At 45.6% G+C, this 25,737-nt stretch overlaps 1 protein-coding gene across 1 annotated transcript in view; it reads right to left on the bottom strand.

Annotated features, from left to right (window-relative positions):
- The window catches only part of MRPS5 (mitochondrial ribosomal protein S5), a 169,621-nt gene that overhangs the window by 58,040 nt on the left and 85,844 nt on the right, over positions 1 to 25,737 (bottom strand). Inside the window, exon 5 of the mRNA XM_088477395.1 lies at positions 10,660 to 10,694. Within this exon, the coding sequence (XP_088333521.1) occupies positions 10,660 to 10,694 (35 nt within the window). The remainder of the gene's footprint in view (positions 1 to 10,659; positions 10,695 to 25,737) is intronic.

The raw sequence follows: 25,737 nt of genomic DNA on the forward strand, positions 1-25,737 counted from the left end.
CCTGTGGACCCTATGGACCTCGTAGAAACAGAGATAACAAAGGTAAGTTCTTACCATATCTCTTGTTTTCTACTTCAGGTTCCATAGGGGGTTCACAGGGTTGACCTTGGGGATGTCCCAAAGCAGTACAACTAAGAGCGGGGACGCCCCTGCGCTGAAAGGAGAATCCGGCGCCCGAAGGATGCATCCTGAGAGGCGAAGGTGTCAAACTTATAGAACCGTAGAAAAGTCTGTATGGAAGACCAGGTGGCCGCCTTACACCGCTGAACAGCTGAGGTGCCACAGCCAGCAGCCCACGAGGGACCCACAGACCGTGTGGAATGAGCCTTAACAGTGGCTGGAACAGGTAAACCCTCCTGTGAATAGGCCTCACAAATAACTACATGAAGCCAACGGGCCAAAGTTTGCTTGTTGGCAGGCCAACCCCCTCTTGTGAAAACCAAAGAGGACGAACAAAGAATCAGACATCCGAATGGAACTAGTCCGGTCCACATAAACTTTGAGAGCACGGACAACATCTAAGGAAGCCTCACCAGCCGAGAGATCAGGTGACTAAAATGCCAGCACAACAATTTCCTGATTAATGTGGAACGTTGAGACAACCTTAGGAAGAAAACCCGGACAGTTGCGAAGCACTGCCCTGACCTGGTGAAAAATCAGAAAAGGAGGACAGTAAGAAAGTGCGCCTAGTTCTGACATTCTTCTGGCCGAAGCAATTGCCAGGAGAAAAACAGTCTTAAGTGTCATCCACTTAAGTTCCACCGACTCCAGAGGTTCAAATGGAGGACCCTGCGAGGCCCGAAGCACCACTACCAAATCCCAAGGAGCCACTGGTGGAACAAAGGGAGGCTGAATCCTTAGGACACCCTGGAAAAAGGTACGGACATCAGGCAGCGTAGCGATTCTACGCTGGAACCACACAGAAAGTGCAGACACATGAACTTTCAATGAAGCGAGGTGTCCAATCCAGACTGAAGGAACGCCAAAATCCTAGGAACATGAAATGTTTGAGGATCGTAGTTTCTGGACTCAAACCATTGAAAATAAGTATGAAACACCCTGTGATAAACTCTGGCGGAAGCAGGCCTGTGCGCCTGTAGCATTGTGCTGATGACTGAGCTGGAAAAACCCCGGGCTCTCAAGACGGATGTCTCAAGAGCCACGCTGTCAAAGACAGATGACCCAGGTCCGGGTGAAGGCAGGGCCCCTGAGACAACAGGTCCCAATGTTGAGGCAGAAGAAACGGAACGTCTATGGATAGTCCCCGAAGATCGGAGTACCAGGGACGTCTGGGCCAAGCTGGTGCCACCAGCAGAAGCGTGCCGCAGTCCTGTTTGAATTTCCGAAGGACCCGAGGCAGCAAGGCTATCGGAGGGAAGCGATAAGCCAGTTGAAATGTCCATTTCACTGACAGCGTGTCCACCAGGCTTGAGCCTGCGTCTCTTGACCTGGACCCATACACTGGCAATTTGCGATTGTGACGGGAGGCCATGAGGTCCACCTCCGGCAGTCCCCACTTGTCCTCGTGCAATTGAAACACATCTGGATGAAGGGACCATCCCCCGGGATGCACATCGTGACAGCTGAGGAAGTCCGCTTCCCAGTTCAGAACTCCTTGAATGAAGACTGCCGGAAGGTGGAATTCTGCCCAAGACAGGATGCATGACACCTCCGACATTGCTGCTCGACTGCGAGACCCCCCTTGACGGTTGATGTACGCCACTGTGGTGTCGTTGTAAGACTGAACTTGCACTGCCCTTCCGTGAAGAGCATGACTGGACAACTGGAAGGCCCTGTACACGGCCCGAAGCTCCAGAATATTGATTAGAAGAACCGATTCTTCCGCCGTCCAATGACCCTGAAGTGAAATGGGACCCGATACCGCCCCCCAACCCCAGAGACTGGCATTCGTCGTGAGCAGGACCCAGTCCGGGATCCAAAAGGGGCGGCCCTCGGTGAGATGAGTTGTCTGAAGCCACCAAGCCATCGCAGGCGCACCTTTAGAGACAACACAAGCATCTGAGTCCTGATTCGGTGTGGTAACCCTTTCCATTTGATAGAATCAGCCCCTGAAGGGGCCTAGAATTAAATTGGGCATACTCCACCATGTCGAATGTCGACACCATGGACCCGAGAACTCTCATTGCCGAGTGAACCAACACCTGGGTACTTTTTAGACAACTGTTCACTCGCAGTTGTAGGGAGGCAACCTTTTCCGGAGTCAGGAAGATCCTTTGCTGACGGGTCTAGAAGGGCTCCCAAATGAACCATCCTCTGTGATGGAATGAGAGAGGACTTCTTCCACTTTATCAGCCATCCGTGCGCTTGAAGACAAGTGATCATCAGGTGTAGATGTTGCAAAAGGACCTCCGGAGAGCCGGTCACCAATAGGAGGTCGTTCAGATATGGCAGAAGCCGTATACCCTGGCTGCGCAGATGTGCAGCCATGACATCCATCACTTTGGTGAACTCCCTCAGAGCCGTGGAAAGACCAAAGGGTAGAGCCTGAAACTGGAAGTGAAGATGTTGTATAGCAAACCTCAGATACTGCTGGTGTGAAGGGGCTATAGGAACATGGAGGTAGAAGTTACAGTAGCACTATTACGGGAGTACGGTATGGATACTTCAGACATTCTTTTGAATTAAGGAAAAGATGTTTAATTTTAGTAGCCTAAAAAAGGATTTGCTTTGAACTACTACACCATTTTGTTTTCTTCTCCCTTCTTTTTTATTGTCGAAGAGGATCCCTGTAAGAAGAATTTTTAAATCCTTCACTACGTTGGACATTTTCCTATTCCATTGAGGACTTGTATTTGGTACTTCTTTGTAGTGCATAGAGGTTGGGTTTGTCCTTTTGTTTGTGCTTATTGTCTTGGGAAAGGCTCGTGCAAAAGAACTGCCCAGGGGGTCTGTACAGGAAGGACAGAGCGTACCCCTGAGAGACCACTTCTTGTGCCCAAGCATCCGTGGTGGTATTGCACCAGCATTGGGCGAATTGAAGAAGTTGGTCCCCCACTCTGGGATCCCCCAGCGAGAGGCCCGTCCCATCAGGCTGAAGGCTTATCTTCGGGCTTGGAAGCAGGATGTCTAGTGCTCCAGGCCTGCTTCTTTGGTTTAGGGGCAGTCTTGGTTGACGACTGTCTCGGGAAGGATTGACCCTTGGACTTACCCTGAGTCCGAAAGGACCGAAAGGCTGATGTCCGAGCTTTAGAAGGCGCAGCAGCTGATGGTAAAAACGCCGACTTAGACTTTGCCAAGGTATCCTCAATTTTGTCCAGGTCAGGACCGAACAAAATTTCCCCATTAAAGGGTAAGGCCTCCAGACCCTTCTTGGAATCCGCATCAGCTCTTCAAGAACAAAGCCACAAAGACTTGCGAGCAGAGACCGCTGCCGCAGACACTCTAGAAGTGAGAAGACTGGCATCTAAAGACACCTCCCCAATATAGGAAGCGGCATCCCTCATTTGACCAATCAAAGCTCTCTAAACTTCTGGAGCTTCCTCAGGAAGCGTATCCTCCAGCTTTCAATGGCTTTAGCTACCCAAGAGATGGCCATGGACGGACGGGCCACCCCCCCTTCCCGAGAGGGAATAAATGGACTTTAAACAAGTCTCCACTTTCCTGTCCGTGGGGTCCTTTAGGGATGAAATGGACGGCACTGGTAAGGTAGCACTCTTGATTAAGCAAGTGACGTGAGAATCCACCGCCGACGGAGTTTCCCACTTCTTGCAATGACTAGCAGGAAAGGGATAACTGCTGCTTAAAAGTTTCTGCGGCTGGAACCTCTTACTAGGTGACTGCCAGGCCTCCGCCATATGATCAGTCAGTTGGTCAGATAAAGGAAAAACAGCCAACATCACTTTCGCCTGTTTAAAATTGGGATATTTGGACTTAGGGGCCGGGGCCTCAGCCTCATCCTCTATATTCAGAATGGACCGCATCGCCCGCACCAATGCCGGTATATTAATGGTAGACTTCGTCTCCACTTCCGGAGCAGGGGAATCTGAATCCGAATCCTCATGCAATTCGCCCTCATCCAAGGAAGCATCTGAGTCTGATAACTGCGCAGACTGGGATGACGGAACAGTGCGTTTTGACGCCTTGTGAGGCTTGTCACTACGCAACATGGCTTGAAAAGCCAAAGAGGCCGCCAAACTCTGGACAGAATTGGAGAACACATATATCCATATATATTTGCTTGCGGGAGACCCTGGAAGGGGATGACGAACTGCTGCATCATCGGAGGAGGCTCAACATACATAGGGAACCCCGCATATGGATGAACTGTCTGAGGTCCAGGGGGAAACTGCAACAATTGCGGTATACTTAAATATTAGTGCCATACTTGCCGACTATCTGGCTGCTCCTTCCAGGAGGGAGCAGCCAGATCGGCAGAACAGGGGGCGTGGGCAAAAGGGCGCGTGGCCAGGTGGGCTGAGGGCAGTTTGCGGGTGTGGCAGGGGGTGGGGCCACGTGATCGCGTCATTTTGGCCCCGCCCCTGCTACACAATGCCGAAAAACAGGCATTGTGAAGCAGGGGGCAGGACCAAAATGACGCGAATCGCGTCAGCGGCCCCCCCACTGCGGGGGTTTAACAGGTACTGGCGGGGGGGAGACGGGGGATTGGTGGCAGGCGGGAGACTTGCCTGCTTTTCCGGGGGGTGGGAGCTGCACGCATTTATCGGGAGGCTCCTGCCCGAATCGGGAGGGTAGGCAACCCTGATTAGTGCCCCCAAATCATTCTACGGCAAGCAGGAGTGCTCACAGTTCGTATTATGCAAAAAAAGTACTTCCTCCATTTATATTATGCCAACCAGTAATACGGATATTTAATTTTATGCCACACCAAGTGCCTCCAGCTCATTTTATGCCAGCCACACAGAAGGAAGTGCGTCCTGCTCCCTCAGGGTAAAGCTGTGCATTACAAGCCTACAGGTCTAAAACAAAAGGGTGTTACATTATTATTTAAATGTCTACCTGCTGCAATCGAAGATATTTTACATTTTAAAGAGACAGATTTATTAACCAAGAAATCTATAAAAACATGTCATAATAAACAGAAGTTCACCATCCACATTGTTTTTGGATGTGGCATTCCCTAGAGTGCATCAGTATAAAATATATTGCGGTAGGACTAGGCCCCATTAGCCGTCTTATGCCAGATGAGGCCCTGGGATACAGATCAAGACTCTTTTCGTATCCAGTTTGATCTGACTGGATGAATGAACATATAACCATGACCAACGGGCACAGATCCAGCCTCGGCATTATATGATATTATGACATGGCACACACAGAAGAAAATGTCAGACTACAGCGCAACAGCCACAAGACATACCACACACACATTGTGGGCCTTATTTATCAACGGGTTTTATCATTCACAACGAGTATGATAATGCTGCTCCAACCAATCAGCTACCAACTGTCATCTGTTTGAAAAATGACAGCTGGGAGCTGATTGACTGGAGCACATTTATCATACACAATGAGTTTTATCACTCGTTGTGAATGATAAAACTCGTTGGTAAATAATGCCATCACGTTGCGCTCTTACATTGGTAGATTTCCCATTGCTCTGAAGGCATGGGAGGTGGAGCCTATAGGAAGGCTTGCCCTGCCTCCTCCCGGTCTGGGCCAGCGGTGCAGAGTACAGTGCTGCCTGGTCACAGAAGGTGCCTGGACTCCAACCTTCCCCCACCGCCGCACTTTTCATGCCTGACTGCAGCGGAATGATGCTGCCGTCTGACTGAGCAGCATAGTGCAGTGCTGCCCGGGAGGCAGTGCTGCCAGGAGGGCCTGCGGACATCCAGATCAGCCCATCTGGCCATCGGCCTTTCTGGCTTTTGCCAGAATTGCCAGTCCGACCCTGAACCCACCACTTCATAAACAACACCCCCATTTTTTAAGACTCTGATTAGCCCACCCATTTTGTTTGATACTAATCACTGAAAGTTTGGGCTCATAGATGCCTTTCTGGATTGGTGAAAAAGGCATGACTGCAATCTGACAGTGTGCTCAAAAGTCAATCAACTGCACTGTAAATGGGTTCCAGAGAGCATTTCACACAAGAGTGTAAGCTTGTGAGCAGGGCCCTCTTACCTCTTTATCTGTATGTTATTACCCAGTCTTGTTTTATTACCGTTTTGTTCCCAATTGTAAAGCACAACAGAATATAGTGGCGCTATATAAGTATTAATAAGTAAATATATACATACATATATTTTGGTTGCCATCAATTGCCTAACCCAGTGGTTCCCAAACTGTGTACCGTGGCACCCTGGGGTGCCTCAGGGCACTTTCAGAGGTGCCTCCGGTTGGTGGTCCAGTACCAAATAACTTTATTTTTAGTCAGTCTGTGAACCACCACATAAGTGAACCTAAGGGTGACATATAAGCACAATTTACTTCATACATTTTTGCTGAACTTTTAAAGAAGAAACTTTTGGCCCAGGGGTGCCATGGAAAAAAATGTTGTTACTCTAGGGCGCTGTGATCAGAAAAAGTTTGGGACTAACCAAAGTGTCCAGTTTAGTAATAGTACATATTATTAATATACCTACAGTATACCCTAAAAATGTATTTTTGTCTAAACAAATGGCCTACTTAGTTGTTTTGTTAGGAAAATATAACAGCTATTACAGCTCTCTGGCTGTCCCTTATTGCTTCCATCTCACCCACAGTGACTGTATATAACGGACACCCCCATCCAATGTAGGAAGCTATTTTATTCCAATGTTAACCAGTTAGATCATAAAAATCATTTAATTCCGAAGCATGTTAAATTGTCTAAAAAACATATTATAATGACTAAGGTGATGCACATTGTTTTGGCATAATATACAAACAGTATTTTTCCTTTTCTTCCATGATAATAAAACTTTCCAATGGAAATAAAAAAAGAAGAATTAGATTATTTTCCGAGACACATGATACAGCTTACACAAGAACAGCATGGTGGGAGCAGGGAGTGGGGGATAGGAGAAGAGAACAACAGGTGAGAATGGGGGTGGGAGGATTGGGGGAGTTGAAAGCATGACATTTACTGACTTTTTGATACAGTTTGCCCATGTTGAAATGCACAAATAAATGTACTGTACATTTTCCACTTTAAAATGGCAAACTATTTTCATCTGCAGTACTTGAAGACTGAATAAGTACTTAGTAACTCCTGCAGTGTTTCACATACTGAATACAGCAGTAACCTTCAATTTGACAATACAATTCACATGAAAGCTGAAAAAAAAATGATCTTAGTAGGAAAATATCTTGCTTTGCATTATCTGTATAGCTGTGAAAACCAGCACATCACGAGGGTAATTTATGAACTGCAAGCATGTAAAACTGCAGAGTACAGTAAATGTTCTTTTGTGGGGAAATGTATGACTAGAAGGGACAGAATGGCATTATCAGTGTAGTAGCAAAACTTTGCATTGACCAAAAAGGGAAGACACCTGGATGTTCCTTGCCAATTGCAAGACAATTTAGCTCCAGTATAGGTTAATGTTGCTACCCTAGGGTAGGGGTCTTCAACCTTGGCCCTCCAGCTGCTGTGAAATTACACATCCCAGCATGCACTTCCACCTTTTTGATATAACAGCATGCTAAAACTATGGCAGTGCATGCTGAGATGTGTATTTCCACAGCAGCTGGAGGGCCAAGGTTGAAGACCACTGCCCTAGGGAATCCAAAATTATTGCAAGTTTGTGGAAACTCTGGGGTAAATTGGAACGGTGATCGCGAGACAAGCCTTATTGCCCAACAACGGTAGTTAACGTCACTAATGCTCTTGTGGCTCAACTGATGCGAATCCAGGCAGCCATGTTCCAAATTCTAGTGGAAACCATTGTAGAAGAGTGGAGGCTGTTATAGAAGGAAAGGGGGGACCCATCCATAACAATGCCCGTGGTATTAGAATGAGATGCTCCAAAGCACATTTGGTCAATATTAAAGTGTCTAAACACTTACACACACAGACCTTGGTACCAGTATCCACAGCTAGTTTTGTTTGTGTAGCAAAACAAACAAAATCATAAAGTTAGAGCCATACACGCTAGGATTTAAATAAACAGCAGTTTCCCTCTCTAGGGGGTATATTTACTAAAGTGAGAGTTTTTAGAAATGAGATGTTGCCCTTAGCAACCAGATTCTAGTTATCATCTTCTAAAAGGTGCTAGTGTAATGTTAAGTAGAATCTGATTGGTTGCTATGGGCAACATCTCCAAATCTAAAAACTCTCACTTTAGTAAATATACTCTTAAGGGTGGGAGGACCTAGTCACACAAAACAGCATTTAAATACAGCCCTTGCATAAAGCCATGACAATGTATCTCAACAGGTCTGTCAGCCTGCACCCCAGGTAGTGAAACTGTCCACACACCTTTTATCACACTCTCTCTTGTGGTCTGACAATCAAGGCTGCTCATTACCTGGGTAATTACCACACAGAAGTTAAGAACCTGGGACACATATATACCTCCCATCATGACTTTCAGTGCTTTTTACTTTGGCGGACAAAAAGACAAAGACTTCCATTTAAGTAATGGATCCCTCAAGAGGAGATGACATAGTCACTTCGCAGGCACAACAAAAAGCCACCCACAATGTACCAGATGCTGGGCTGGGACTTTGGCTGCACAGGAATTAGTTTTAAACACATACAAAGTCACATATGAAGCACAATGGAACTTGTCATGAGAAAAAGCAGCACCCATTGCATCGTAGCGCTTCATAAATAGATTTAGACTTATTCACACACAGATATACAAATATCGCACATCAAACTGATATACAGAAAAATAGTACAGTATTGTCGCCAGGTTTCTTTTTAATTCGAGAGCACATTTTGAGCTTGGCACGGCCAAGTGAACCGGGACCTGGATAAGAGAAAAAGAGAGAGAGAGAGAGAAAAAGAGAGAGAGAGAAAAAGAGAAAAAGAGAGAGAGAAAGAGAAAGAGAAAGAGAAAGAGAAAGAGAGAGAGAGAGAGAGAGAGAGAGAGAGAGAGAGAGAGAGAGAGAGAGAGAGAGAGAGAGAGAGAGAGAGAGAGAGAGAGAGAGAATTTGGAGGCAAAGTCAACACCTTGAACTCTGTTATGTTCCTCAAACCACTCCTGAACAATTTTGGCAGTGTTGCAGGAATTCATCTGACAATGCCACCTTCTTCCATTGCTCCAGGGTTAAGTTCTGACACCCACGTGCCCATTGTAGGAGCTTTTGGCAGTGTGTGTTCTGATACATTTCTACCCTAGCCAGCATTAACTTTTCAGCAAGTTGTGCTACAGTAACTCTTCTGTTGGATAGGATCAGACAGGCTAGCCTTGGTTCCCCGATGAACCTTGGGTGCCAATGACCCTGTCACCGGTTCACTGGTTGTGCATCCTTGGACCAATTTTGGTAGATACTGTACTAACAACTGCATACCGGGAACACCCTACAGGACCTGTCATTTTTGAGATCCTCTGACCCAGTCATCTAGCCATCACAATTTGGCCCTTGTCAAAGTCTCGCTGCCTAATATATCGCCACCCCCCCTCCCGACAGGTGCCATTGCAATCAGATAATCAATATTATTCACTTTATGTGTCAGTAGTTTTAATCTTATGGCTGATTGTATGTATTTAAATATATACACCAAAACACAAGCGCACCCATATACTGTATATTTTATACAAAAAGACAAGAAATTGATGTTTAAAAGGTACAGTAAAAAAGTGTAAAGAGCACCAGAAGATGAGATAAGGTAAGTGACAGCAGCTTTGGCTGCCTGGATCCTAAGATTTTCCACCATGTCTTAAAACAGAACAACATAAAACTGCAATCACTTACAGATCCACATCTACTTATAGCTCTGGAAGAACCAGCAGCAGCTCCTACACTCTTGCCTGAGGGGGGCTGCTGCTGCTTCTGTTGGGGCCTGTACAATAAATGTCAGGCACCAGGATTTGCGCATGAGCGGCGGTAGAACTGCATATGCGCATAATACTAGACCAGCTTCTCTGGGCTGTATTGGCAGCCTGGACTGGCAGTACCAGGGGGAGGAGACACCTCCCCATGGGGCTGCCCTATTCTGTGCATGACTGGCAGGTGGCACTTCCAATATGAAGCCAGCTCCAGTCACAGTGTAGCCAGTGCAGTCATGGACTGCACTGGCTCACTGAAGTAGAGGATTTCACTGGGGGGGGCTGCAGCCTCGCAGCCCCTAGGTAAAATCCGCCACTGATGGAAACCGATACCAAGTATTACCATTTTCTCTGAAGACAATGATTATAGGTTATTCGACAAGCATGCTTCATGTAGAGGTCAGTAAAACAAGAGTACTGGAAAATGTTAATATTAAAAAGAGCTGCCAATGTCTGTTTAACACAAATGGCATTTTAACTAACTTTTATGTTGCAGACTACTACAAATAACTCAAAACTTTTTTCCCTTTGGAAAGTCACCAGCAGCTGTCTCGGTTGGGTATTATCTATGTAGCTCAGCTGATAAGTCATCCATTAGCAAAGAGAATGCTCTATCTTGCTGTGCATTCTTTCAGACCTCTCTCATACAGCACAGCTCAACCACCATAAACTTGATGTATGTAATGAATCGAATGTCACCGCTACATTTAATTTTCTCTCACATTAGTAGCATACTTGCAAAGAAATAATAGAAACTTACTTCAATCACTCTGCAGTCAAAATCTTCATAGGTCTCTGATGAGAGAAGAAAAAAATATATAGTTTGAATATTTCTAAAGTAATGACAACGATATTAAATTGAGAATATTTGAGAAGAGACTGAATTGCTGCTGTGTAAAATCTATATGCTGGCAAAGAGATGTGTACACGAAGGTCTAGTGCCATCACACTTGTTTATAATTGAGATATGTTGATATGTATTACTCAGAAGTTAATAAAGAATATTACAATAGACAAAACATGCATGAAACTTTCATGTTATATATTTAGAAAACACAAAAATGTACAGTATATATATATAAAAAAATTTCAATGACATTAGTCATTACTAATATAGCAACATTTAGTAATGAATAATCTAATGATGTAAAACCACATATGACTTCTTGTTTTGTGTCCTATCTATGATAACCAGATTATTTGTAGAGGTCACAGATGGACTAGAAGCTGATTAACCAGAACTATGCAGCTCGTACATTAAAGAAAAGCAGCCTGCACCCTCGGATGTAGGAGATTTATCCGCTCACTAGGACACTGCTCTTTGCCCCAACTCAAGGTATAAAAAGGCAAAACTTAAATATCACAGAACCACGGTAAATATTTTCTTATTTTGACCTTTTAGGAAGAAGGACAGTGAGCAACAACAGAAAGGCTAGAAGATCCAAGGGAAAAGCACTTGATGGATTGTTTTCTTATTATTTTAGACAGGTGAAAAGGAACTACATTAGAAAGGGATTCAAGTGTCTGGATGAAAGTCTTTGATTCCCATATGATTAATCCTAAATCACCTCTCCTTTCAGTGATCAGTAGTATAAAAAAAATCTCTATACATACAAAATATTTAATTTATATACATTTTCCCCCTAAAGCACCATCAATGTAGATGCTTTCAAAAAGTCAGCTCCCCTCCCCTTTACACACTTTAATCTCACAGCCTGGGAATAAAACAACGATAATGGTTAACTATAAAATAACGCAGGTGAAAAAGACCTGAAATATTATAATGATTATTTGTCCACTTTGACCATTACTCAGATGAACCACATCTAGCAACTATTACAGCCAGTAGTAGGAATGTTTTTTTTTTTGTTTTAGCTAAGCTTCTACAGTATTTACATTGAACATGAATGGAGCAAAATTTGCCTATAACTAAAGGACATCTATTATCTAAAGGTGAAGCCACTCCAGTGTTGCTCTTGCTGTCTGCATTGGATGATTGTCCTGTAGGAAGACAAACTTCCTGCTCCATCTGAGCTATTTGGCAGAGGGTAGCAGGATTTTGTCCACGATTTGACTGTAATGTGCACAATTTATCTTCCCACCAGTACTGACAAGACTGGCAGTCCCTGCTGTGGAAAAAAATCCTCAAAAGATGGTGCTACCATCGCCATCTGTCACAGCGGGGATGGGCTCAACTGACTGGTGTGTAGGTTTTGTTTGCACATAAATGACAAAACAAGCACAATCGAGTAATCTGAGCTGCATTTCAGCTTGAATGTGTTACTGTACAATACATACTGCTTAGCATTCAGGCAACACTTCCAGTCTCACCATACACCTCTGAGGTATCTTTTAGATGTCTCAGATATGGGGGGGTTTTTTTGCAGCCAGGTCATCTTTATTGTGACTCGTTACCATAGAGGCCTTTTTTTCTGTAATTCCTTGGAGATTGTTGACCTACAGTATAAACATTACCTTCCATTAAAGCCACGGACTTCTGAAGCTTGTTCACTGTTACAGTAGAACGTGCACAAGCTTCTTCAATAAGGGCCCTTCTTTTCTGGCAACCAAGTTTAGAGCGGCAGCCTGATCAAGGCAATGTGGCTGCAATTTTATAATACTTACACAACTGACTAACCACTTAACTGACGATTTTTCCAGCTAAACCAGTCAGAAATTGCCTGGTCCGCAGGAAAGTCAGAAAAGATGCGTTCTGCACATGTGTAGAACAAATTTTCTCTTCAAAAACACAGCCGGGGGGTGCGGTCGCACCTTGTCAGCTGAAGTACAGCTGGCTGCGTTCGCATCAAAACCGACAACGTCAGTTAAGTGGTTAAGGGGTAAATTTACTAAAGTGAGAGTTTTTAGAAGTGAGTTTTAGAAGAGATGTTGCCCATAGCAACCAATCAGATTCTACTTAACATTTAACTAGCACCTTCTAGAAGATAATAGCTAGAATCTGACTGGTTGCTATGGGCAACATCTCTGCTAAAACTCACTTCTAAAAACTCTCACTTTAGTAAATTTACCCCTAAGGGTCATGCAACAGGACTTCATGCTGCAAGGAGCATAGAAAGTTAAGGTGCCTACACACTAGGCGTTGTGGTCACGATGTATAGTGTTCGATTTCCCCTTGAGCTCTCCCCAGTAGCTCCCCGGCAGTCGTGGGCACGATTTGGTGTTAAAAACTGTCCAAATTGACCCACGATCTATCGTGCATCCTAAACTATTCCAGTGCATCGTGACTGAGATGGTCAGATCTGCCCTACAGCACGGCAAGATCTGAAGATGCGATGTACGACCAGCGGGTACGCGCATAGTCAGCGTGATCGCGAGTGGACACTCACGATTAGGACATATTTTACACAATCTCTCATTCCGATGAGTCGGAATCGAGCGGATCGTTTAATATATTGCCTAGTGTGTAGGCACCTTAAGTCTTTATCCTCACCCAGATTTGTACCACTCTATAATCATATCAGACTTGTTTAAAATGCTCTTTCCAAAACATAATCTACAACAATGTAGAATTGACAGAGGGGGATTATATTTACATAAATCAACAAACTCAAGTAGAGTCAACAAACAAAATTGTGTGACTTTGGAGGTAACATATTCAATCTGTGGTACTTTGACCTTGCATACAAGGCTATTCATACATGGCAGTACGCATACAAGGCTATTCATACATGGCAGTACGCATACAAGGCTATTCATACATGGCAGTAAGCATTCAAGGCTATTCATACATGGCAGTGACTTGCAGTACAATATACTGAATGGGGATGATGAAATTGAAGTGTGCACATTTTCATACAAGTCTTGGAGATAGCAACAAAGGCAGTGGCGTAACTATGGAGGGTGCAGGGGGTGCGGTTGCTATGGGGCCCGGCGGTTTAAGGGGCCCGGCGGCTTAAGGTGCCCGCCGGCCCAGCGATCGCACCCCCTGCACTTTCCATATGCCGGGCGCCCGCTGAGATTGTGTTACCAGCGGACGCCCGACTCCTACTCAAACCCCCGGCGGGCAGCCGGAGGACGGAGCTCACTCCGTCTTCCGGGTCCCGCAGTGCACTATGGGAGTGACGTCATGACGTCACTCTCATAGTGCCGAGGAGCGGACGCCGGGGACGGAGCTCAGGAATGAGCTCCGTCTTCCGGGTCCCGCAGTGCACTATGGGAGTGACGTCATGACGTCACTCTCATAGTGCCGAGGAGCGGGCGACGGGGCGGTCGGCGGCTTCACAGGAGCGGGGATAAGGTAAGTTTTTTTTTGTTTTGTGTGTGCGCACGCGCCCGCGCCCGTGGGGGGACGTTACTGGGATCTCACTACTGGGGGCATTACAGGGGGCTCACTATTGGGGGAAGCTACAGGGCTTCACTACTGGGGCAGCTACTGGGGTCTCACTACTGGGGGCAACTACTGGGGGTCGCTACTGGGGGCAGCTACTGGGGGCAGCTACTGGGGGCTCACTACAGGGGGCTCACTACTGGGGGAAGCTACAGGGGGTCACTACTGGGGGTCACTACAGGGGGGGTCACTACAGGGGCAGTTACTGGGGTCTCACTACTGGGGGCAGCTACAGGGGGTCACTACTGGGGGCAGCTACAGGGGGTCACTACTGGGGGCAGCTACAGGGGGTCACTACTGGGGGCAGCTACAGGGGGCTCACTACTGGGGGCAGCTACACAGGGCTCACTACTGGGGGCAGCTACAAGGGGCTCACTATTGGGGGCATTACAGGGGGCTCACTACTGGGGGCAATTACAAGGGGCTCTCTACTGGGGGCATTACAGGGGGCTCACTACTGGGGGCAACTACAGGGGGCTCACTACTGGGGGCACTGCGTAAGGGGCACCATTACAGTGGGCATTGCATAAGGGGCACCATTACAGTGGGCATTGCATAAGGGGCACCATTACAGTGGGCATTTAATGTTTTAGGGGAACTACTGTGGTTATTGTGTAAGACCTAAGTTAGGGGGGGCCCTTAAAAATGTTGCTATGGGGCCCAAAAAGTTCTAGTTACGCCCCTGAACAAAGGTATTTGTGAAATTAATGCAAAGCTAATTATTCTTCGAGGAATTTAAAGATTCTTAGCTGAAGTACATTTTTGAAGCTGGACTAATATTTTGTAGCATTATTTGGTAACCGGCTTCGAAATGGAAAAAAATTCTTAGGTTGGAGGTATTATAATTTCAACCAAATTAAATATGCATAAACTTGAAGACTGTAGTATTTGCTGGTACTGTTTTATTTTTTCTATTTGGACAGACATTTAATTTCTCAAGACAAGCTGTTTTCACTTCATCAGGTTGAGCGGCACTTATATACAGATTTTTTTTTAAACGTGCCAAACTGCTTGAAGCCAACAGGTTTTAAATGCATTTCTCACATGAAAATTTTCCAAGAACAACTTCTAGTTGGCTTAGTTTACCAATGACAATATCTGCCTATGCTATTTATTTATTTTTTTATGCATGGCTTTCATGATTCACTTTTGGATAACCAAAAATATATTTTCCTTTCCAAATTTCCATAATAATAAAACACATTTATTTAACTGCTGCCCTAAAAAAAATTAAGTTTTTTTTTAACCCTGGGTTCCAACAGGGCAATTTTGCCCTACTCAAATTATCCTTTATTATATGGCATGACAACTGATGTACACTGGAGAGTTACCCATTGCACCAAATGTTTTTATGTTATTGAAATGAAATATTAAAGTTTAGGACAACAAAAAATATAAATCATGGTCATTTGCTATGCAGTGCTTTATTAGTTTCATCTCTCAAACGGTCTCCTATTACCCATAGGGCCGGATTCAACTAGCCGCGAAAAGCCGGGATCGGTGAAAAGCACAATGTTTTCGCCTCATTTGCGTGTTATGAGGTGAAATTTTCACCTGCTCACTCAATGCGTGCGCACCTGCTTTTCACCCTAGTCAATTGTAAAACAGGCTAAAACGCATATTGGCGAAAGCAGCGAATAGCGGAACTGGCGAAAAGGTCAGATTTTTTGGGGGGAAATCAGTCTGTACCCCCAATAAAGCTTAACTCACCCGGGGAATCAATATTGAAGTGTATTAATAACCCTAATAAAAGTAATAAGGGTACTTAAATTGAGTCAAAGGGCTGTTATATGCATATTTGAATAAATGTGGAAAAATGATGGAAAGCATTTTTTTTTGGGGGGGGGGAATAATTGCTGTAGCTAAAATAGGGGTACATTAAAATGGATACTAGTAAGTTTGCTTTTTTATACCATTTGGTAAGAGGTTACTATGGTATACTGAAGTAAAATTATAAGCATTTCATAAGTGTCAAAGGCTTTTATTGACAATTACATTACGATTATGCAAAGAGTCAATATTTGCAGTGTTGACCCTTCTTTTTCAAGACCTCTGCATTTCGCTCTGGCATGCTGTCAATCAAATTCACGGCCACATACTGACTGATGGCCGCCCATTCTTGCTTAATCAATGCTTGGAGTTTGTCAGAATTTGTGCGTTTTTGTTTGTCCAACAAAGGATTGACCACAAGTTTTCAAAGGGATTAAGGTCTAGGGAGTTTCCTGGCCATGGACTCAAAATTTCAATGTTTTGTTCCCCGAGCCACTTAGTTATCACTTTTGCCTTATGGCAAGGTGCTCCATCATGCTGGAAAAGGCATTGTTCGTCACCAAACTGGTCATGGATGGTTGGGAGAAGTTGCTCTTGGAGGATGTTTTGGTACCATTCTTTATTCATGACTGTGTTCACAAAATTGTGAGTGAGCCCACTCCCTTGACTAAGAAGCAACACCACACATGAATGGTCTCAGGATGCTTTACTGTTGGCATGACACAGGACTGATGGTAGCGTACACCTTTCCTTCTTTGGACAAGCGTTTTTCCAGATGCCCCAAACAATCCGAAATGGGACTCATCAGAGAAAATAACTTTACCCCAGTTCTCAGCAGTCCAATCCCTGTACCTTTTGCACAATATCAGTCTGTCCCTGATGTTTTTCCTGGAGAGAAGTGGCTTCTTTGCTGCCCTTCTGGACACCAGGCCATCCTCTAAAAGTCTTCGCCTCACTGTGCATGAAGATGCACTCACACCTGCCTGCTTCCAATCCTGAGCAAGCGCTACACTGTTGGTGCACTGATCCCGCAGCTGAATCAACTTTAGGAGACGATCCTGGCACTTGCTGGACGTTCTTCTGGGGCATCCTGAAGCCTTCTTCACAACTTTTGAACCTCTCTCCTTGAAGTTCTTGATGATCTGATAAATGGTTGATTTAGGTGCATACTTACATGCAGCAATATCCTTGCCTGTGAAGCCCTTTTTGTGCAAAGCAATGCTGACTGCATGTGTTTACTTGCAGGTAACCATGGTTAACAGAGGAAGAACAATGAGTTCAAGCTCCACCTTCCTTTTAAAGCTTCCAGTCTGTTATTCGAACTCAATCAGCATGACAGAGTGATATCCAGCCTTGTTCTGGTCAACACTCTCACCTTTGTTAATGAGAGAATCACTGATATGATGTCAGCTGGTCCTTTTGTGGCAGAGCTGAAATGCAGTGGAAATGTTGTTTTTGGGATTAAGTTCATTGTCATGGCAAAGAGGGACTTTGCAAATAATTGCAATTCATCTTATCACTCTTCATGACATTCTGGAGTATATGCAAATTGCAATCATAAAAACTGAAGCAGCAGACTTTGTGAAAACCAATAATACCCCTTTCAGACATACGACCCGGGAAATTTCCTGCTCAGACCCAGGAATTTCCCCTGTGTAAAATCCAAGGTATTTGGTGGAGACCCCCCTTTCACACTACATAGTCTACCCGGGAAATTCCCGGGTAGACCCCTTTCAGACACAAGCCGGGTATTTCTGTTTTATACACACTGGATGTATTCCCCACCTCTCACTTCCTTCTCGGACACGTCAGCGACACAGCCTAATCCGGACATGTCCCCCGAGATGTGCTAGGGGAGAGCGGAGGACTAGCCAGGCTGGAGCCAGTACTGCCATTCTGTAATGGGTCCCCAGGCTGCAGTGACAGGGGAGGCCCACTCTTGGAGCCAGGTTGATGGCGCTGTACTAGAGCCGCTGCGCATTGCCCCTCGCAATAGGGGCAGTAGTGGTGGTCCAGCGGGAGTGTGGACGGGTGGTGAGCGGCAGCGCTGAGCGTCCTATAGCGTCCTATACCCAGACTGAGGCAGGGTAATTTCCCGGGACTTAAGTCCCGGGAAAAACCCTGGCCGATTGCAGGGGCGGCTACCCGGGAACGGGTTCCCGGGTAGGTACCTTTCAGACAGACTTGGCTTCCCGGGAATTTGGCTGAGGCAGGCCAAATTCCCGGGAATCTCGAGATGTCTGAAAGGGGTATAATTGTATCATTCTCAAAACTTTTTTCCCATGGCTGTAGGTTTAAAAATGTTAAAAATATACCTACAGCAGCCATCTGCAATCATAAAAACACCTGGCCCATCCATACAGCACCCCAAAATACTTGTCCTAGTACTTTAGACCTATTTTCCAACACTTTTTACATTTTTGCTCCAAAAATGATATTTCTTTCTTCTTTGCAGTCCAATAGGGTCCACAGAGTGATCCAGGCACCAAACAGTTAACAAGTTTCAGCTCCCAGGATGCCCTGGGTCCCCCTCCATACATACCCCACCCCTGGCTACAGGCAGTTCGTTTTTTGTTGTTTGGTGCAGGAGCACCATGCGGACAGTGGGACTTTTTATAGGAGTAGTGGCGCGTGCTGACGGAGGGGAGAACCTGAAGCAGCTAAGCTTCCAGATAGACGCCCGTGTCGCCGCTCCGTCTTCCCTCGTCGGGCCGCAACACTGGTGTGGGTATTGGTGATTTCGGCGGGCATAACCAGCCCAGGACTGCACCGGGAACATCGGGGATGCAGGTAAGGGGTTTCCCGCGGCCGCTGACGCGGGGAATCATGTGGCAGTCCGTGCCTCCGGCGGTGGAGACTCGCTGGAGGACGCTGTAGTGCAGAGCCATGTGTAAACTGTCTCCGGCACTAGACCACCGGAACATGAGGGATCCTGACACCCAGGGGCTTGATGGCAGCGGCCATGTCAGTGTTCCAGGTGGATCCATACAGCATAGGGGAGGTACGCTTTTACCTGGCTACCCCTCCCCTGACCCTGGTTTCAGATACGAGTTTCCCGCGTCCTGGTTGCTCCTCCCAGCCTCCCTCTATATGAGTCGGCTAGAGACCACCTCTCGGTGGCTAGGTTCTCTGGAGGTTGGGTCAGTCTCCCTGTATGCCTCTCCTGAGGTGATCAGGTCATACAGAGCTCCATATACTACCTGGGATGTCGGTAGATGCCTAAAGAGCTTAGTTTAATATATATTATAAATTTATGCACTATGTATCCATGTGCATTGTTTGTGACTTGAAATCTGCTGTGTGTTATGCTGCCTTTTCTAAATAACTGTCAGTCATAATCTATCAATCACTGCTGTTTCTCCTCATTGACCCTCTGCTACAGGTGTGGGATATATTGGGTGTTAAACATTGTCAGATTTGTACTCAGACTTTGCATAGCACTAGAGATATTGTTATGTGGCTCCTGTGCTGGTGTCATGTGTGGCCTGTAAAGTGGGGTTAACCCCACAGGATTTCATACAGGATTATGTGGCCACTGTTTTAAGGAGTCGCCACATCAGTCAAACCTACCAGCCTATCAACGGTCTCAGTTAACTGAGAGACTGGAAAGCAGATGCAGGGTCTAAGAGAGCCCTGGAATCCCTTCCGTTCACAGGGGGGGGCATTTTGCACAAGACAAGATTGTTGCTACGGTGGCAGCCTCTAAAACGGCTGGTCTACCTTCGGCATCTACTACTAGACCTAAGCAATCAGCCTTTCGGGACTTTCGGCTGCAAGGAAAAGCAAGAGGTCAGTCTTCCTCTAGAGCCAGTTCTCACAGAAAACCACAGTCTAAGAAATCCTGGACAAACAAACGTCCGGCTGTCAGGTCTGAGGTTAAGCCTGCAGTGGGACAGGCCTCCCCCTGGGGGATCCCAGGGTAGGAGGTTGAGTTCTGCAGTATTCAGATACCTGGCATCTTACAACAACAGATGCCTGGGTTCGGGAGGTGGTCTCCCAGGGGTACGCCCTTACTTTCTGGGGAAGTCCCCCGCAAAGGTTTTTTGGCTCGATTCCGGCAGCGGATTCGGTAAAAGCATTGACCCTCCAACAGGCTATACACTCACTGTTGGTGTCAGGGGTAATAATCCCGGTTCCAGTGAATCAACTAGGAAAGGGATATTATTCCAACCTCTTCTTGATTCAAAAACCAAATGGTTCTTATCGACCTATTCTAAACCTAAAAGGACTCAACACATTTATCCACGTGCCCAGGTTTCGTATGGAAACTCTGAGGTCGATTGTCTTGGCAATGGAACAAGGGGATTTCATGGTGTGCTTGGATATTCAGGATGCATATCTTCATGTACCAATTACACCGTCCCACCAATGTTTCCTGAGGTTCACAGTGCTGCAGGAACATTTCCAATTTCAGGCACTGCCTCTTGGTTTATCAACATCCCCTCGGGTGTTTACCAAAATCATGGCAATAATGACGGCCTGCCTCAGGTTGGATTATAACTTGGAAGAAGACATGGTTGGATTATAAATTGGAAGAAGTCATCGCTTCTGCCAGTGCAGCAGATGGTGCACTTAGGGGCTCGCTTGGATTACTTGGCACAGAGAATATATCTGCCAGAGGACAAGATTGCGGCCCTTCAGCTTCGGATAAGGAGGTTTCTGCACAGCCGGGCAGTATCTGTTCATGTGGCAATGCATATTCTGGGATCCATAGTGTCAACCTTAGACATGGTGGAATATGCCCAGTTCCATTCCAGACCATTGCAGCGGTTAATCCTCTCGCACTGGAATGGGGAGTACCACTCAATAAGGGCACAGCTGATCAGTCTCGGGCCAGAAGTGAGACTGTCCCTGTCATGGTGGTTGCAGATGTACCATCTCAACAAGGGTCGCTCATTTTGGATTGCAGATTGGGTACTCCTCACAACCGATACCAGCCTCCGTGGTTGGGGCGCAGTGACAGGTCGACACACATTTCAAGGAAAATGAATGACAAGAGAAAGTCTTCTGTCCATAAATGTCCTGGAACTAAGGGCAGTATTCAGTTCGTTGGTTCAGGCTCAAGAAATACTGAAGGGCAGGCCTGTCCAGGTTCAATTCGACAACGCCACCGCAGTAGCCTACCTCAACAATCAGGGAGGCATGCGGAGCCAGGCTGCCATGACTGAAGTTTCAAACGTTCTGGTCTGGGCAGGATGTCATCTCCCAGCGATATCGGTGATGTTCATTCCAGGAGTCCTCAATTGGGAAGTGGACTTCCTAAGCCGGCAGGATATACATGTCGGAGAGTGGGCTCTTCATCCACAGGTATTTCAGAACCTTGTGGACAGATGGGGTCTGCCAGAAGTAGACCTCATGGCCTCAGGTCACAATCACAATGTCCCCAGGTACGGGTCCAGAACCAGGGATCCTGCAGCCGAATTTGTGGATGCTCTGGCAGTAAAGTGGAACTTCACATTGGAGTATCTATTTCCTCCATTTTCCCTTTTTCCAGGGGTCATCAGGAACTTCAAGCAGGAAAGCGGGACAGTAATACTGATAGCTCCTGCTTGGGCCAGATGACATTGGTTCACAGATCTACAGAGTCTCTCCATAGACACTTCATGGCCTCTTCCTCTAAGGCCAAACCTGTTAATACAGGGTCCCTGCCTATACACGTATCTTCTTAGTTTGTCTTTGACGGCACGGCTCTTGAGACCTCCGTCTTAAAGGCAAAAGGTTTTTCCAATTCTATAATTCAGACAATGTTGAGGGCACGGAAACCTTCCTCTGCTCGCATTTACTACAGAATTTGGTACTCATATTGAACGTTGAACTGAGGGAATGTGACCCTAAGGTGTTTAAGGTCTCTTGAGTGCTTTCGTTTCTTCAAGTTGGTTTAGACCGGGGTCTCCGTCAGGCCACCATGAGGTCTCAGGCTTCTGCACTTTGTTTGGTTTCAACGAAGGATCGCCCCATTGCCTGATGTTAGAATATTTTTTCAGGGTGTTCTGAGGGTTCAGCCTCCCTTTGTCCCCCGGGTAGCCCCATGGAATTTGACATTAGTTCTCAAGACTTTGCAGGCTCCTCCATTCGAACCCCTGAAATCAGTAGACCTGAAATGGTTGACAGCCAAGACAGTTTTTCTTCTGACTATCGCTTCTGCCCGTATGGTCTCTGATCTGGCAGCCCTGTCTTTTCGATCTCCTTTTTTGATATTCCATCAGGAAAGACCTGTTCTTCGTACTAGGGCCGGCTACCTTCCTAAGGTGCTATCCCGGTTTCATGTGAATGAAGAAATTCTGGTTCCGGCTTTACAAGCTTCATGCCTTTCGGCTGGTGAAGCATCACTGGATGTTGTCCGTGCACTACGTATCTATGTAGATCACACCAACTCCATTCAAAAGTCAGATTCTTTATTTGTGTTGTATGGCTGTTATAAGCGAAGCTGGCCAGCTAACAAACAGACCTTGGCCAGGTGGTTGCGCATGACAATTTCTCAAGCATACACACAAGCTGATCTTGTTGTTCCAAACACGATCACAGAACATTCTACTCGATCTGTGGGGCCATTGTGTGCGGTTCGTCGTGAACAAAAATGCAAGGCGGCCACGTGGTCTTCCGTCCACACCTGTGTCAAATGCATAAAATTTGACAAAATTTGCCTCTCAGGATGCTTCCTTTGAGCGTAGGATTCTCCTTGCGGCTGATACACAGGAGCGTCCCCACCCCTAAAGGCAACTGCTTTGGGCCATCCCAAGGTAATTTCTGTGGACCATATGGACCCCGAAGAAGAAAATAAGAGTTATGGTATAACATATCTTTGTTAACTCTTTCTTCGAGGTCCATAGGGTCCACAGGATACCCACCCTAACGCATCTGTTCTTGTTGGGAAATTCTTTTCTGTTTTATTTTCTATGAATCCCTCTTCTTACAGAGAGAGTGTGTCTAGAGTACAAGGGTCCTTCCCTCCTGCAAAGTCTGAGTACAAATGTGACAATGTTTCACACCCAATATATCCCACACCTGTAGCAGAGGGTCAATGAGGAGAAACAGCAGTGATTGATAGATTATGACAAAGTCATTTAGAAAAGGCAGCATAACACACAGATTTCAAAAATCACATACAATGTACATAGATACATAGTTTAATATATATATTATAAATATATGTACTAAGCTCTTTAGGCATCTACCAACAGTCCAGGTAGTATATGGAGCTCTGTATGACCTGATCACCGCAGGAGAGGCATACAGGAAGACTGACCCAACCTCCTGAGAACCTAGCCACCGAGAGCACCTGAGAGTGGTCTCTAGTCGACTCATATAGAGGGAGGCTGAGAGGAGCAACCAGGACGCGGGAAACTCGTATCTGAAACCAGGGTCGGGGGAGGGGTCGCCAGGGGAAAGTGTACTTCCCCTATGCTGAATGGATCCACCTGGCACACTGACATGGCCGCTGCCATCAAGCCCCTGGCTGTCAGAAACCCTCATGTGCCAGTGGTCTAGTGCCGGAGACAGTTTACACATGGCTCTGCACTACAGCGTCCTCCAGCGAGTCTACACCGCCGGAGGCACGGACTGCCACATGATTCCCCGCGTGAGCGGGAAACCCCTTACCTGTTGCGGCCAGACGGGGGAAGACGGAGCAGCAACACGGGCGTCTATCTGGACGCTTAGCTGCTTCGGGTTCTCCCCTCCGTCAGCACGCGCCACTACTCCATAAAAAAGTCCCACTGTCCGCATGGTGCTCCTGCACCAAACAACAAAAAACTAACTGGCTGTAGCCAGGGGCAGGGTATGTATGGAGGGGGACCCAGAGCATCCTGGGAGCTGAAGCTTGTTAACTGTTTGGTGCCTGGATCACTCCAGCTACAATGTAATTTCTATGGACCCTATGGACTTCGAAGAAAAAGAATTAACAAATACCATAACATAGTCATTAGAGGGGGTGTCCAAAGGGTTCTGAACCAAGTCCCAACATTGTACCCCAAAATATGGATTTTGCACTTCTTTTCTCCTGACTTTTGGTGGAGAAACTTTTTCACCTGGTTTTGCCTGTGGAGTTTTCGCTTAGGCGAAAACGTCCTGGAATTGAATATGGCGATACGTTGGAAACAGTCAAAAACAACTCCTCGGCGAAAACTTCACACGGATCCCGGCTTTTCGCCTCTATTGAATACGGCCCTTAGTGTGATATTCATTAGCCAAGTGTTATCTAATTGTTCAGATTTATCCTATTGGGCAAAGTGGAACACATATTTTGCAATATATAAAGGCTTCATATGATTTGCTATAGATTACGGATACTGCTTAACATTTATCCATATAATTATTCAGCAAACATTTTCACAGAAGTATGCCATATGACTTTTCCCACTTATTATTTGAATTGAACACTTAACTATACCTTTACATAAACTTAAAATAAGGCAAGATTTTTTTTTTTTACTGTAAAAATACTAATAATGTATAAAATGATTGAGGACCCATTTGTTTTTTTTGCCAGTGAGACTAACCCTTCCATCTTCTAAGGACAGACATAAAAGCTTGATGCATCTACTTGCACTTGCCCTTCGCATCTTCTTTTAACATTAGTGCACCAACGCTAGAAAAAGGTATTCGTGCTGCAGATCTGTGTGGATGGGTCTTAATGTGGGAAAAAAAAAATATGACCCTTTCAATCCATTATAGTACTTTTTTTTTAACAAAACAAGTTGAGGCTTATCTGCACTGAAAAAAAGTGCATGTTGTTGAGAGCTCTATTCAGTAAGTTGGAAAAAAAATCATTAAATTGAAAAAAAAAAAAAAAAAAGACAATTTTATCTCCAGAAAACCCAATACAAATGTGACTACTACCGCAGCCATTACTCTCTTAAGAGGAACAACAGTATCGCAAATCTGATTTACCAATTTTTCACCTTAATCACAGCCAGAATGTACCTTTCAACAAAAACAAACTGTACCCAGTGCTGAAAACCTCTGAAATAGTGGGTTCCAGAACAGAATCAAGTTATAGGATTGGGGTCTAATTCTCTCATTTAGGATCAGAGGGATCAAGTTAATATCTACATTTTTTAGACAAACTTTATAATAAAAAGTGTTGATAATAACATTTATATGGTAATCACACTCATTCCTATATTCTTGCTTTCCCTGATGCAAACATGGCTAACATAGTTTACTGCTGCAACCCTTCATAAATGCTGTACAGATATCTGCCTTGAACTTGGTTAGTGACCACACCATGTCCAGCCAGGGAGACCAGCTTCCAGTGCACCTCTTACACTACAGGGAACGTCTCCTACATGGACTCATAACCAACTGTTACCCAACGTACTGTTCTAGCCTTTACTTGAGCTGTGATGGGTTTTAGTGCGACCTGGCCTAATCCTACTCTCTACCCTAATATTTTTTTCCCTTAGCCACGAGTTAGCATTATGCACATTTTGTATGATATGTTTATGAAGTCCTCTACTGATTCCCTTGCAATTCAATATGAAATGCCAAGCTAAGGAAGTCGCACGATAACTCAACAGTGTGTGATCTACGTGAGGTACATGAAGCAGTTCATCCTGAACCCCCCCAAAAAAGTGACAGCAGATTAGTGTAGAAAGCGGTTAGTGGCCATAAAGAAAGCATTGTAGGCAGTTAAATGGTGACAAATGGGTGATATTCGCTTTTATAAATTATGCAAAGCTGATAGCCAGCAAGTGTATTTCAACAAATAAAAATATCTAG

The sequence above is a fragment of the Taudactylus pleione genome, unplaced genomic scaffold, assembly GCF_031769625.1.
Source record: "Taudactylus pleione unplaced genomic scaffold, aTauple2 ptg000201l, whole genome shotgun sequence".
NCBI lineage: Eukaryota > Metazoa > Chordata > Amphibia > Anura > Myobatrachidae > Taudactylus > Taudactylus pleione.